This window comes from Lentinus tigrinus (genome assembly GCF_003813185.1).
Source record: "Lentinus tigrinus ALCF2SS1-7 unplaced genomic scaffold L226scaffold_6, whole genome shotgun sequence".
NCBI lineage: Eukaryota > Fungi > Basidiomycota > Agaricomycetes > Polyporales > Polyporaceae > Lentinus > Lentinus tigrinus.
This window is the reverse complement of record NW_027137915.1, coordinates 131,576-143,888: the sequence shown is the minus strand read 5'-3', so window position 1 is coordinate 143,888 and position 12,313 is coordinate 131,576. Positions and strand designations below refer to the sequence as shown.

The window sequence follows — 12,313 nt, the reverse complement described above, 5'->3', positions numbered from 1 at the left end:
TTATCCTCATGACCCTTGCACGATCTCTCATGCATTGATGTATGTGTATACAACCCTCGGACGACATGTAGTGTACATCACATCCTAAGCTGCGCTGCCGACGCGCCTCATTCACGACTCGAACGTTCCCCATCGATGTTCACACTTTCACCTCTTCACTTCGCTTCGCCGGGAACGGACCCTTCAACTTGAACGATTTATTACATGCCTGCTCGCTCGCGCAGTGGCATACGTACAATTTCCACTCTTCGTGCTCAGCGAGCCCAATAGACTTTGTCCACAACGCGTTCTTGTTCTCCGTCGAGACGTTGGTACTCTGCGCGTCGCGCGACACTGAGTGGGAGCATCATCACGTGGGTTTGCCTCATGCGCGCTCCTTGCCGCGGTAAGGCTGCCACTGCAATGCCCTCTCTCTGCATGCATCCACCACCACCTCTGTTCGTTTGTGTCTTCGGAACTATCGGCAGCTGCATCTCTTTCTCTCGGCTTGTTGCATGAACACACCCATCCATACCGTGCAAGCCAAGGATCGTCTCGTTATTTCTGCCTTTAGCGCCATCTCGACTGGCGTCGGTGTACTCGCCAATTGCAGAGACGCGCCCAAGCCCATGACTACAACGGGGAGGTGTGTAACAGATCTTTCAGAAGCTACTCTGAAGTATTCAGACGTATTGTGTTTGCATCATAAGCGGGAGTGCGTGGAATTCCCAACCCACACGAATAGTACCTGGAGCAGTAGGTCGTTTCCGCCTTCCTCCTCCGTCTCGCACTCGACGTCATTCATTTTCCACAAGAGCATGTCGCGCCGCGCCATTGGTGGAAATCCCTATAACGCGTCTCGCATGAGGGACACCCTTACAACTACCGCAGGCTCTGGCGCAACCCAAGGCAACCGGACCGCTGCCCAGACCGTGCTTCGCCCCTCCTCCCGTGGTACCCGGAAGTCTGACTACGCTATTCCCGATCACAACCCCGCGAAACGAGCCAAGGTTGTCCATACTAAGGGTCAGGAGAAAGAGATGGCGCAGGAGGGGAAGAACTCAAGGTACTTTCTCAACAGCGGTAAGTGGTTTGTGGCGGCATTCTCTTGGGGCACTTCTCATGCGGTGGTCGTGACGATCGGGAATTGGCTCAGCTACTGGCGCGGGCTCGAGCAAGGGAGAAGGCGTCGCACATCTTCGTGGATCCACCGCGTCTGACCCGGAAACGCTGAGCGATAGCGAGGACATCGGACAGGTTGTCGGTGCGATAGCGACGCCGAAGGTGCACAGGCCAGATCCCGCCACCTTCAGTCCTGGATCTCCCGACCCTCTTGACTGTTTTGCCAATAATGGACCCTCGTCCGATGGGATGAAGCATCCCTTCGACGCACCGTCCAAACGAGGCCCCGATCGGCGGCTGGCCGAGGATGGCGAATCTACTGTTCGATTGCGAGCGAGACAGACACAGCGAACGACGGTGCCGAGTGAGAAGGAGGTATTGGAACTGCCGAGCTCTGACATCGAGTCGTTCGACGATGAGGATCAGGTTCAGCGCAGGACGACGCCGAACGGCCGTTCTCAGATACCCAAGGGCGCTGTCAAGAACAAGATCCAGACGTTCGAGTCGGGATCAACGCGAGGTATCCTCGATATGCAGCCGGTCGCCACAACGACGCCGACCATCGACTTGAACGGGAAGCGACAGTCGATCAAGAACTCAATGAAACGCAAGAACGCAAAGGTTTGTTGCTGCTTACCCTGCATCCCTGCTCTTTTGCCTCTGACACCTAGTTGTCGCCCCAAACAAAGCAGACGAGCTTAGCGGTATTTGGGCAGAAGACTCCACTAGACGTCGTCGCGACATCGTCGTCTGGGTTTTCTGAGCCGCTCAAGGAGCTTGTTGGGAAAACGAAACCATTACCTCTCGAGGCCTGGTCAATGGGCTGCGCACTCCAGGGTAGCCAGCCTGGGGGCGAACCTGTAGCGTGGCTGACGTTACACTCCACTCCTCGGTCGAAAACAGTTCTTCTCAATGTTCTCGAACATCCGCAGGATCAGAGGAGCCCGCTGCGTCGATTCCACCTTGATCGCGATTTCTCCGCCATCAAGGTCAGTGCGCGTTCTCCGTGTTTTCCCCCTCGCTACCACTTACCACCGCTAGTCGATAGTATTCTGATCCAGCCCAAGACTGGAATGAGAACCCCACGGTAGTAATACAACTTCAGTCAACGTCATCTTTGAAGGTCTCACGGCCTGACAAACTCTTTAAAGCCGGTATGTATCGGGAGTATGGCAGGTGATGGTTGTTGACATATTGGCTAGGCGATGGACACGCCTTGGGCATGGTTACGTTTAAGTTTATGACTCAACACGTAAACATGTTCAACGAGGAGGATGCGGGCCATGGGAAGTACAAGGCTCTCTTGGATGTCCTTCTGCGAGAAATCCGGGATGGTCATGAGACGCTCAGGTGAGGTCTTAGTCAGTTGCTCGAGAATACCCAAACACTGAAGAGCGAGATAGGGATATTGCGTCTAAGAAATGTTGGGAACATGTTGAGATGACAGCGGAGTATCAGCAGACCGCGGCACGGATCAAGACGTCTTCATCGAGGCAGTCTCCCGCCTCTGCCGGCTCGTCCAAGCACCCTACTGCGTTGGATTCTGAGCGCGTTTCTGGGTCCGCGCCTCCTTCACGGTGTGTATCTTAACTCGCGCGGGTGCCATGCCAAGGTAGCTGACGATATGCAGAACTTACGGCTCGTCGAACACCGAGCGAAGACAGACCCGCCAGTCGACGCGAAGTACTCGAGCATCACCCACACCCGACCTTGACGAGTTGTGAGTAATATTCTTGTATCCTGCGTGGTGGCTTCTAACATCAAACAGGATACTTGTGTATCCGTTCTCCGGGACTGGAGCGGTCAACATCACAAGGGGTGACCTGAAGCGACTGGACCCAGGGCAGTATCTCAACGACACAATCATTGAGTTTGGGCTCAAGTGCGTGCACTGGTGTACTTGTTCCGTCAGATCCTCTAAACATTGTTTAGGGTGTGGTTGGACGAGCTACGCAGGGACCGCCCCGAACTTGCTGAACAAGTACACGTATTCAACTCGTTCTTTTATAAGAAGCTCAATGCAAAGAAGAAGTACGTTTGAATATTCATACCGGAACATATGCATCTGCTGACGAGCGACGAACGGTTCAGTGTGGCCGAGACGTATGCTAGCGTCCGCAAATGGACCTCGAAGGTGGACATCTTCAGCAAGAAGTACATCATCGTGCCCATCAATGAGAAGTATGTCCACATTGATCATTCCGGAGCCATCTACTTACGTGTATGCTCACACCAGCTTTCACTGGTACCTGGCGATCATCGAGAATCCGAAGAACATGTTACACCCCGCTCCACCGTCAATAAAGGTTTCCGCCCCACAGACCCGACAGACCCGTAAGCGAAAACGTGAATCGGCTGCGACGGAAGTTGAAGCTGAACCCGAACCCGAAGCTGAGGCTGAGGCTGAGGCCGTTCCGGATGGGGGTAAGGCCAAAGAGCCGTCGGAACCGCCTCCAACACATCTTTCTGGCACAATGACCGTCGACGGGCCGGAGAGCGAAGGAGAGGTCGAGGTCGAGAACCTGTTGCATGCAACCCAGTCTTGCAGCATCGGGGAGCCCGAGGGTGACCGCGACTGCGGCCACGATCACGCCCCCGAGAAGAAGGTTGGTCCCTCGAGTGACGTGTTGGAAGAGATTGAGAACGCGGAGTTGCAGTATCCTATGTCGGACGATCCCATGGACGTCGATGCCTCCTCTGCACTGGGGACCGACGACGAAATTGAGAAGAAGCCGCCAGATCGCGAGTCATCGGAGCCGATCACGGTCGACAAGTTGGAGAACGGGAAAGAAACTGCTGCTGAGCCGACGACCGACGCTAAGGAGCCGACCAAGGGTGGATCTGCGGATGACGCGGAACCAGCCGCACCCGTTGCTGGCGCTCCTGAGTACCCGACGTGAGTTTTCATTCTGATTATATGCTGGCGCGATCCTGATGTTATTAGTTGTTACATATACACGTTCGACTCCCTCGGGAGCAAACACGCCCCAGCTGGGAGGCACCTCGGTAACTATCTGCGACACGAAGCTGTCGACAAGAAGAAGTTCCCCATGGAGGACACCTGCATGGCGACCTACAAGGCAGCGAAGGTCCGTATCTTCGCATCTGTATCAATTCTCTGCTGCTGGCTAATCACATGCTGTACAGGCTCCGATGCAGCCAAACTTCTGTGACTGCGGCGTGTTCGTGCTCGCGTTCGTAGAAGCCTTCATGCGGAATCCCGAGGCCTCGAGCGAAGCCATCCGGGTACGTCCCTCCAGGTCCCGTCGTACTGCTCGGGCTGAGACAAGCCAACCTCCGCAGCGGACTGAGCTGAGCTGGTGGGATGATAGCCAAACGGACCTCCGGGAAACCTTCCGAGACCGGACCATACTGCTCTCCGAGGAGTGGAAGAAGGAACGGGCGGCGAAGGAGGGAGCGAAGGAGGACAACATCGAGGACAACACCGAGGAAGGCGGGAAGGCAAGACCCAATGGCAAGGCACGACCTTCGCCCGAGATCGTGCCGGACTCTGAGGAAGACGAGATCGAGATCAGCGCTGTCCATATCCCCCCGAAGCCGGTAAGTAGAGGCGGCAAGAAGGGTAGTGCGAATGTGGCTGCTCGTTTGAGAGGTTGAATGCTTTGCTTTTTGTCTTTCTTGAAGTCGGTCTGCGATTTTTATGGTAGTATTGTTTGCTCCGCCAGCTATTAGACTACAGTAGCTTTCTTTATATTCCGCATTCTGTCGTGCTCGTCCTCATCCTAGTCGCATTTCTGTATTTTTATCAGTACTGTCTTCAACGAGTAGTTATGTCCAATGCTGGGGAAGGAAACAAGAACAGAGAGGATGACGTGTGCACGACTGCTTGCGTATGGAAGTCCGATGGCGTAAACTGCTATCGGAATGGGGGGCGGGTGCGCTGAACGGTATCTCAGATGCGTACAAAGAAAGTTCATGGTCGTTATGCGACGGGCTACAGTATTGCTAGGTATAATACAGGTATATCGTCCAACAACAGGTATAGAGAGGAGTGACACAGACGGAGTAAGCTACGAGGAGATGAAGACCGTCTCATTCGAGATGTCCAAGTTCGGCCAGAACAGCGCCTGTAGCATTTGCAAGAAGTGAGTATGCATTCGAACTCTGCCTGATAGTAACACGTACCCCGATGAGAACATAATGGCCTGAGGCAAGGACGGCCGGACCAGGCTGGAAGTCTTCTGGGACGGTTACGGTGAAGTTCTGGTACCTCCCACCGTATGGGTAGTCGATGGTAGGGTCGTAAGGTCCGGCGTAAAGGATGTCACCGAACATCCACGCCGAGTTGATTCCTTCGCACGTCATAGGAGGAGCTCTGCCGACGCAACTCAGCAGTCCTATTGCTACTGAGACGTCGCGCGAATTGGTGAGGGAATTCTAGTAGACATCATGTCAGCTCGGTGGGACGTAGGGATGATAGTCGTGCACACGTACCGGCTTGTTAACTTGGACAACGATGTCGTCACCGGGCGCAAATGTGGCCATCGGTGGAGGTGCGACTATCCAAGCATTCTGTGCTGCCGCGAGAGTCGCGCATAGGGCGGTGACAAGGGTCGTGATGAGTTTCATGGCGGGCGAGGTTTGTGAGATCGTTGGTTGATGCGGGATACCGCCCTGCGTATATAACGGTAGCTCTCAGGAACCGCGAGAACATGGAGCAGTCGATGGACTGGAGTAGACGCGGAATGGAAGGGTCGATGCCCTAGAGCCTCCAACGGCCGTGGAGCCCGAAGGGAAGGCTATCCAAAGAGCGGGATCCGGAACTGCCTGGTCAATGGTGGTCATCCGCTCTAGTTGGAAGGCGAACTTGCCTCGAGCCTAGTTGTACGTCAACTCCACATTTGGTTACGAGAGATGGTTTGAATATATCTGCGTTAACATATTGCTCCGGTCAACGGGGCGCCATGCACTGCAGGCTTGAGCGTTGCAGTCGTTATGTTGGGCTAGGCTCGCTTGCCAGCCTAGTTCCTCCTACGTTGGGCCTACATTGTCTCAGGCTGATCTTACTCGAGGTCCGACGCTTGCATGGCCCGATGCTGACCAGACCTCCGTCAGTCGAAAGTCGAAGGATGTCTTGAGAGGTTCAAAGACAGGCCTCCGGATGGGAGTAGGAAAGCAAGTCAAACTCCGCGCTATTCCGAGGCGTCAGCGCTTCGGCGGTCGGACCGGACCATCCGATAGCAGTTCGCGCTCGAGCATCCTCCGAGTCCGCTGCAGAAGGATGCCACGATCTGGGACGTGCTAGTTCGTCGATCGAGGGTCAAATACCATGTATGAGGATATGTACATCGTTGATACCTAGGTATGCGTCGCATTCATTATTTCAATCGTATAGTAGTCCAACAAGAAGAACTCCCAGCCAAGTCCGAGCGAAATTCGAATCCAAGTACTACATATTCGCCTGGGGTTAGGCAATCAAACGCAACGTCACGTTCTTGACCTCAACGAAGGGCTGTAATGCCGCCTGCGACCCGGAAGACAATATTAGCCTGAAGAGCGAAGTAGAGGGCAACACAACTCACCGATACCAACTCGAAGTGCGCAACATTGAGGCTTAGTTGCTGGGGTGGACCAGGGTAGGAATACTCTGGAATGGTCACAGTAAAGTTCTGGTATGGCTGCAACCCGACCTGATGGTACTGCGGGTTGTAAGGACCGACATAGAGGAGAGGGTCAATGAAGTTGGGCGCGGTCGGGATGTTCGCGCATGGGGTGGCCCCGCAAGGCCATAGTCCAATGGCAATCCCCACCTCAACCGAGTTTCCCATTGTCAACTGCGTGTGTAGATAGGGGTCAATAATGGTAGAGCACAGTAGAGTGAGAAAACATACAACTTACCGGCTTGTCGACCCTCACAGTGATGTCGCTGCCTTGCGTTACGGCCGTCCACTCTGCAGGCGCACCGATAGCGATGCTCTGCGCTAGCACAGATCCGGCAGTAGCGATGAGACAAGTAAGAGTTGTGAACGTCTGCATCGTGATTAACAAGAGTGTACGAGTCGTGAACTTGCAGTGGCGGAGTCCGGAGGCTTTATAACTTGTACGCGAAGACACTCGAGCGATCGACTCCGAGTGGTCGATCCGGGGCTAGACGTGTCATTTCCGCCATCGTCGGAATCGCATCCATACCCAATATGTGACGTTCAGGAGCAGTCGCTCATGGGGGGCGTGCGAGATGCGCCGAGTCCTAGACGGTTGCAAGATCAGCTCAATACATGAACGGACCGCGGCGCGGCACTTACCTGCACGGAGCAAAGCTGTTTGACGTAGCCTCGAGTAGTCTGCCATTCGTTCGAGATTTCGGAGCTATAGGAGTGATTTTAGCTTCCTGGCCAAGAGCCGTGCCACCAGGGGTTACTGGGGATGCATGCGTCAGATGCTGATTGAGCCGATGAAGCGGAGTAGTGGACTGTACGACGTCTCGTCTTCTGTAACTCGATGGCGTCCTTCGGAGCTGGGAATGGTCGCTTCTATTCCATGTACGGTGAGGAGGCGCATTGTCATGTCATCGATCGCATCAGTACAAGGAAATGCCATGATATACTATTGCAACTACCTCATATTTCAAGAAATGACGATGAGATGCAGGCACATACAAGAATCTCAGGAGATGAGTAGCAAGGTGACATTGTCAACCTCCATGAAAGGCATATATTCGGCCTAAATTGAAAGGGTACGCGTTACATCTGAATACCGTGGCGAAGAATTATGACACATACCCCTACGAGCGCGAAGTGCGCAACGTTGAGGCTTACTTGCTGCGGAGGCTGGAGGTAAGGCGGGACGGTGACGGTGAAGTTCTCGTACGGGACATTGGGTGAGTCGTACGGCTTCGGATCGTACGGGCCATTATACGCGACACTGCCGAGCACTTGGGTAACGTCGAAGTCGGCGCAGGGGATGCTGCCACAGGGCTTGAACCCGATAGCGACACCAACCTCGTCCGTGCTACTCAGAGTGTCCTGGGCCAAATCTTTAGCGGTCATAATGATGGACACCCGACGTATGCTCATCACTCACCGGTCTCTTGACTCTCACGATTAAATCACTGCCTGGCTTGACGGACGTCCATTCTGCAGGCACATCGACCCATATGCGCTGTGCCAAAACGGGAACAACGAATGCCGCAAGGTAGGCAACGATCACTGACAGTTTCTTCATGGGTGTTGTGAAGAGGAAGGTCAATGTAGGACGGAGTGGCGCGGTTGAAGATGAAGCTTGAAGGCTTCTATGATCCGAGACCGCACAGGAGCTTGGAGATCTCGACCTGAAGAAACAATCGAGGAGGACTGATGATCCTGAGGGTCTAGAGGAATCCCTGTCAAGTGCCGTGACGTGCGAAGGCCAAGCCACTGTGGTTGACATTGTCAACATCTCAACTTCCAGGAGAAACGAGAAGAGACGGAGCTACCTGGTACCCTGATCTGTGTAGTACAGTGACTATGTCGACCAAGTCGTGCGCAAGGGCTCGATGAATAAGGCCAATATGTCAAGGCCTGACCAGAATGATTTCTGAGAAGTCGCAGAACGTGAGAGTGTGCGCCACCCCCATGCATTGGTTTCGCTACTCACTTCAATGAATGTGATTCGGTCGCACGCCGCTGCCGGAGCGCGGCGGAAACAATCAGAATGTCGATCGCCACGTCGCGCGAGTTTGTGAAGAGAGCGAGTCTGCATGATATGGGGAATCACCGGTGAGCGCGGAAGAAATCCGGACAGGTGCATGTGATCGGGACTCACGGGTTGGTCGATGTCTCGCCTGGGCGAACGTGGATGTCGGAGGCGGAGCATATATGGCATCGTTCTGGGCAGCGGCGAGAGTCGCGAATAGTGCGGTCATGAGAACAGACCATCTTGGCATATGGGTGTCGGCTGAACGAAGCTTCTTGAGGATGTGGTCGATCTGTGACGAGTACATACCTAAGGGTATGAGTAGGGCGGTTCAAAGAGCATCGTACGATGTGCGAACGGTGGACGGAGCATGAGCTCCGGAGAGTCCATAGGTTGTCTCCTCTGTGTGCGGATTGACAGGCCGACGTTGGAAGAGCTCATGATCCGGAGCTTGACTTCATTCCTCTCCGATACTGACATGATACTCATCGGGATTGCAATCGGATCGACGTGCAGCACCGGGAAAGCTGTCATCAGCTCGGAGCCTAAGGGACTTTGTGAAACGCACCGCGATTTCCCTGCGATCGACATCAAAGAGCGGCGGTGACTGAACAACATATACAGCGCCATCAAGCATTTTGGTGGGCGGGCATCCTGAAAGGTACGCAGTGTGAAAGGGAATTGGTACATTTCTCCATAATGAAGTGTCAGCGTGAGCGACGCTCAGTCGGGCGGAAGAACGACTGAGGAAAAGGAGAGGGAACGCGGGCGAAGTGAAGGCGAGCCCGCGGAGTATGAAACGCGTAAGTAATGAGAGTAAGTAAAGTAAGTAAATATTGTACGTCCGATTAGCGTAAGATACACTAGCGTCCTAAGACGCTCGAGTTGTCCTTGTTCCTCGATGTCCTCATCCTCGGACTTCAACACTCCCCCTCAACGAGAAGCGTCGGATGCCGGACCAAGACCAAGGAGTGCGGTGAGTCGCTGGTGACGAGGAGCCGGAAGGGGCTTAGTGAAGATATCGGAGATGTTGTCCTCGCCGGGGATGTACTCGGGCTCCATGTGCTTGGAACGGACGGCCTCGCGGATCCAATGGTACGCGATATTGACATGCTTCGTGCGATTACTGACCTCGTCCGGATTATTGATCATTCGTATAGCGCTTGTGCTGTCGATCCGGAGCGGGGTAGGAGGAGGACGAGGAGAGGGGAGGATATGGAGTTCACGTAGGAGCTGACGCATCCACAGGACTTCGCGTCCGCAGTGGGTGCCGGCGTAGTACTCGGCCTCACCCGTAGACAGCGCAATCACAGTCTGTTTCTTGGCAGACCAAGACACACATCCGCGGCCAATGAAGATCGCATATCCGGACGTCGACCGAGGAGAGTCAGGATCGTTGCCCCAGTCAGCGTCGCAGTATGCCATAGGGGCTGTAGGACCATCGCCGCCGACCGTCAGGACGAAGTCGCGTGTCGCCTTCAAGTACTGGAAGATGCGCTTGATGGCGATCCAGTGCGGCTTTCCCGGGTTGGCCATGAACTGCGCGGCATTCTGTACAGCCTTGGAGATGTCCGGACGAGTGTGAATGGCGATATGCATGAGCGTCCCGACGGCCGACATGAACTTGACGTTCCGCATGAACGCGACGTCGGCCTCTGAGCGCGGTGCTTGAGCGGCAGTCAGTCGCACCCCAAGGGCCATGGGAGAGGCGACTGGCTTGACATCCTGGAATCCGAATTCCTTCAGCGCAGCGTCGATCTTGTGTGTGTGAGAGAACGAGATCGTGTGTGCACGAAGGTTGCGTGTCACCTTCACGCCGAGGAGGAGTGAGATGTCGCCAAGGTCCTTGATGGGGACATGCTGAGCGATCTCCTTCTTGAGTGAATTGACCACGCTCTGCTTGGAACAGAAGAGCCCGAGGTCGTCGACATGTGAAGTGATGAAGGAGAAGTCGTCCGAACGGAACCTGAAAAAGACACAAGGGTCAGACCGGCAGACCTTGAAGCCTAGTCCGACGAGGATCGACTTGAGTTTCTGGTACCACAGGTAGCCGGATTGCTTGAGTCCATACAGAGCCTTGCGCAGGAGCCAGACGAGCGACTCCTGTCCCTTCTGAGTGAATCCCGGAGGCTGTTTGACGTATGCCTCTTGTTCTTCTGGGATCTCACTGTTGAGGAAAGCGGAGTCAACGTCGACAACCTGCGCAGCTCCATCGCACTGAGCAATGAATGCACAGATCGCACGGATAGACTCCGGCTTGGCCACAGGTGCAAAAGTCTCCTTGAAGTCGATCCCGGGCTGCTGAGTGAACCCTTGAGCGACGAGACGAGCCTTGTAGCGTAGGATATTGCCCTCGGGATCGCGCTTGACCAGGAAGACCCACTTCGAGCCAATCGCCTTCCGGTCGGGAGGCAATTTCGTCAACTTGAAGCTGTCGAGCGTGGCAATCGACTCGAGCTCTTTGCGCATGGCTGCTTCCCATTCGAGCGCGTCAGGCGAAGCCATCGCCTCCTCATACGTCCGCGGTTCGTCGCCTGAGATTGAGAATGAGTGGTCGAGGAGGAGGGATGTCTCGTCGTCATCCGAGAGCTCCGTGAGCTCAGAGCCAAGGGAATCGCCTTCGTCCGGGACTTCTTCGACTTCGACGGGGTGTCCTACTCCCCCTGGACCATGTGCGACCGGATCTTCTACTGCAGGAGCAGGAACGGGGTCCGCTTCCGCAGGAGCTTCGGCCACAGCATGTCGCTCGAGGACACGAGCGGAGTGGCGTGTTGGTTCACCACCCTTCTTGTTCTTGGAGCCTTTGGGGCGTCCTCGAGGTCGTGGAGCTGGTGGTGGATCAGGCACAGGAGGTGGGACAGGTGGAGCGGAGGCAGGACGAGATGGAGGGACCACTGGAGGAGCCGTAGTGTTGGGCTTGCGGCCGCTGGTCGGTGATTCGTCGTCGAGTTCAAAAAGCGAATCATAGTTCTTCTCCCCCTCGGACGAAAGCCCAGAGAATCCGTTCACATCGTCATTGAACTTGACATGGATGGACGTGACCAGCTTCCGTGAGGAGGGGAAGTAGATGCGGTAGGCTTTCTGAGAATCGGCATAGCCCACGAACACTCCCTCATGCGCACGAGGGTCGAGCTTCTTGCGATCAGGACGATCGTTGTAGACAAAAGCTCGACAACCAAAGCGATGGAGGAAGGATGCGTCCGGAGGTCGTCTAAAGCGAACCTGGAACGGAGAGAGACCATCGAGAGCGGAAGAGGGATTGCGATTCTTCGTGTAGACGACATAGCAGGCCGCCTCGGCCCAGAGGTATAGCGGTAGCCCAGACTCAATGAGAACAACACGCACGCGCTCGAAAACGCTGCGGTTTTGACGTTCTGCAATGCCGTTTTGTTCCGGAGTGCGAGCGGAGGTCGTCTCAAGGCGGATGCCATTGGCCTTGCAGAATGACTTGAACTCCTGGGATACGTACTCGCCACCATTGTCGGCACGAAGAGTCGAGAGCTTCTCTCCTGTCTCGCGTTCGACGAGGAGAAGCCACTCCTTGAAGGCCTTGAATGCATCTGACTTGTTCCGCAGAAAT

General features: G+C 54.9%; 5 protein-coding genes across 5 annotated transcripts; 2 read left to right on the top strand and 3 right to left on the bottom strand.

Annotated features, from left to right (window-relative positions):
- Positions 1–1,065: 1,065 nt before the first annotated feature.
- On the top strand, positions 1,066–2,508 carry L226DRAFT_321352 (uncharacterized protein). Its single transcript, XM_067673884.1, has 4 exons — positions 1,066–1,722; positions 1,794–2,090; positions 2,150–2,451; positions 2,505–2,508. Exons 1-3 carry the CDS (start codon positions 1,351–1,353, stop codon positions 2,279–2,281), a joined length of 801 nt encoding a protein of 266 aa, XP_067537961.1. The 5' UTR covers positions 1,066–1,350; the 3' UTR covers positions 2,282–2,451; positions 2,505–2,508.
- Positions 1,920–4,926, top strand: L226DRAFT_321252 (uncharacterized protein). Its single transcript, XM_067673881.1, has 13 exons — positions 1,920–2,090; positions 2,150–2,451; positions 2,505–2,678; positions 2,732–2,821; positions 2,870–2,983; positions 3,034–3,132; positions 3,193–3,282; positions 3,338–3,435; positions 3,493–3,707; positions 3,759–3,997; positions 4,046–4,190; positions 4,249–4,347; positions 4,405–4,926. Exons 2-13 carry the CDS (start codon positions 2,324–2,326, stop codon positions 4,717–4,719), a joined length of 1,806 nt encoding a protein of 601 aa, XP_067537960.1. The 5' UTR covers positions 1,920–2,090; positions 2,150–2,323; the 3' UTR covers positions 4,720–4,926.
- L226DRAFT_610713 (uncharacterized protein) lies at positions 4,783–6,099 on the bottom strand. Its single transcript, XM_067686194.1, has 4 exons — positions 5,934–6,099; positions 5,557–5,861; positions 5,248–5,499; positions 4,783–5,189 (listed from the first exon to the last, which is right to left on the bottom strand). The coding sequence occupies exons 2-4, from the start codon at positions 5,689–5,691 to the stop codon at positions 5,133–5,135; spliced, it is 444 nt and encodes a 147-aa protein (XP_067537959.1). The 5' UTR covers positions 5,692–5,861; positions 5,934–6,099; the 3' UTR covers positions 4,783–5,132.
- Positions 6,100–7,749: 1,650 nt separating this feature from the next.
- Positions 7,750–8,593, bottom strand: L226DRAFT_321067 (uncharacterized protein). The gene is made up of 2 exons (XM_067673880.1): positions 8,143–8,593; positions 7,750–8,084 (listed from the first exon to the last, which is right to left on the bottom strand). The coding sequence occupies exons 1-2, from the start codon at positions 8,494–8,496 to the stop codon at positions 7,803–7,805; spliced, it is 636 nt and encodes a 211-aa protein (XP_067537958.1). The 5' UTR covers positions 8,497–8,593; the 3' UTR covers positions 7,750–7,802.
- L226DRAFT_321329 (uncharacterized protein) lies at positions 8,399–9,504 on the bottom strand. Its single transcript, XM_067673882.1, has 4 exons — positions 9,081–9,504; positions 8,863–9,025; positions 8,534–8,793; positions 8,399–8,474 (listed from the first exon to the last, which is right to left on the bottom strand). Exons 1-3 carry the CDS (start codon positions 9,421–9,423, stop codon positions 8,691–8,693), a joined length of 609 nt encoding a protein of 202 aa, XP_067537957.1. The 5' UTR covers positions 9,424–9,504; the 3' UTR covers positions 8,399–8,474; positions 8,534–8,690.
- Between the last annotated feature and the right edge of the window lie 2,809 nt (positions 9,505–12,313).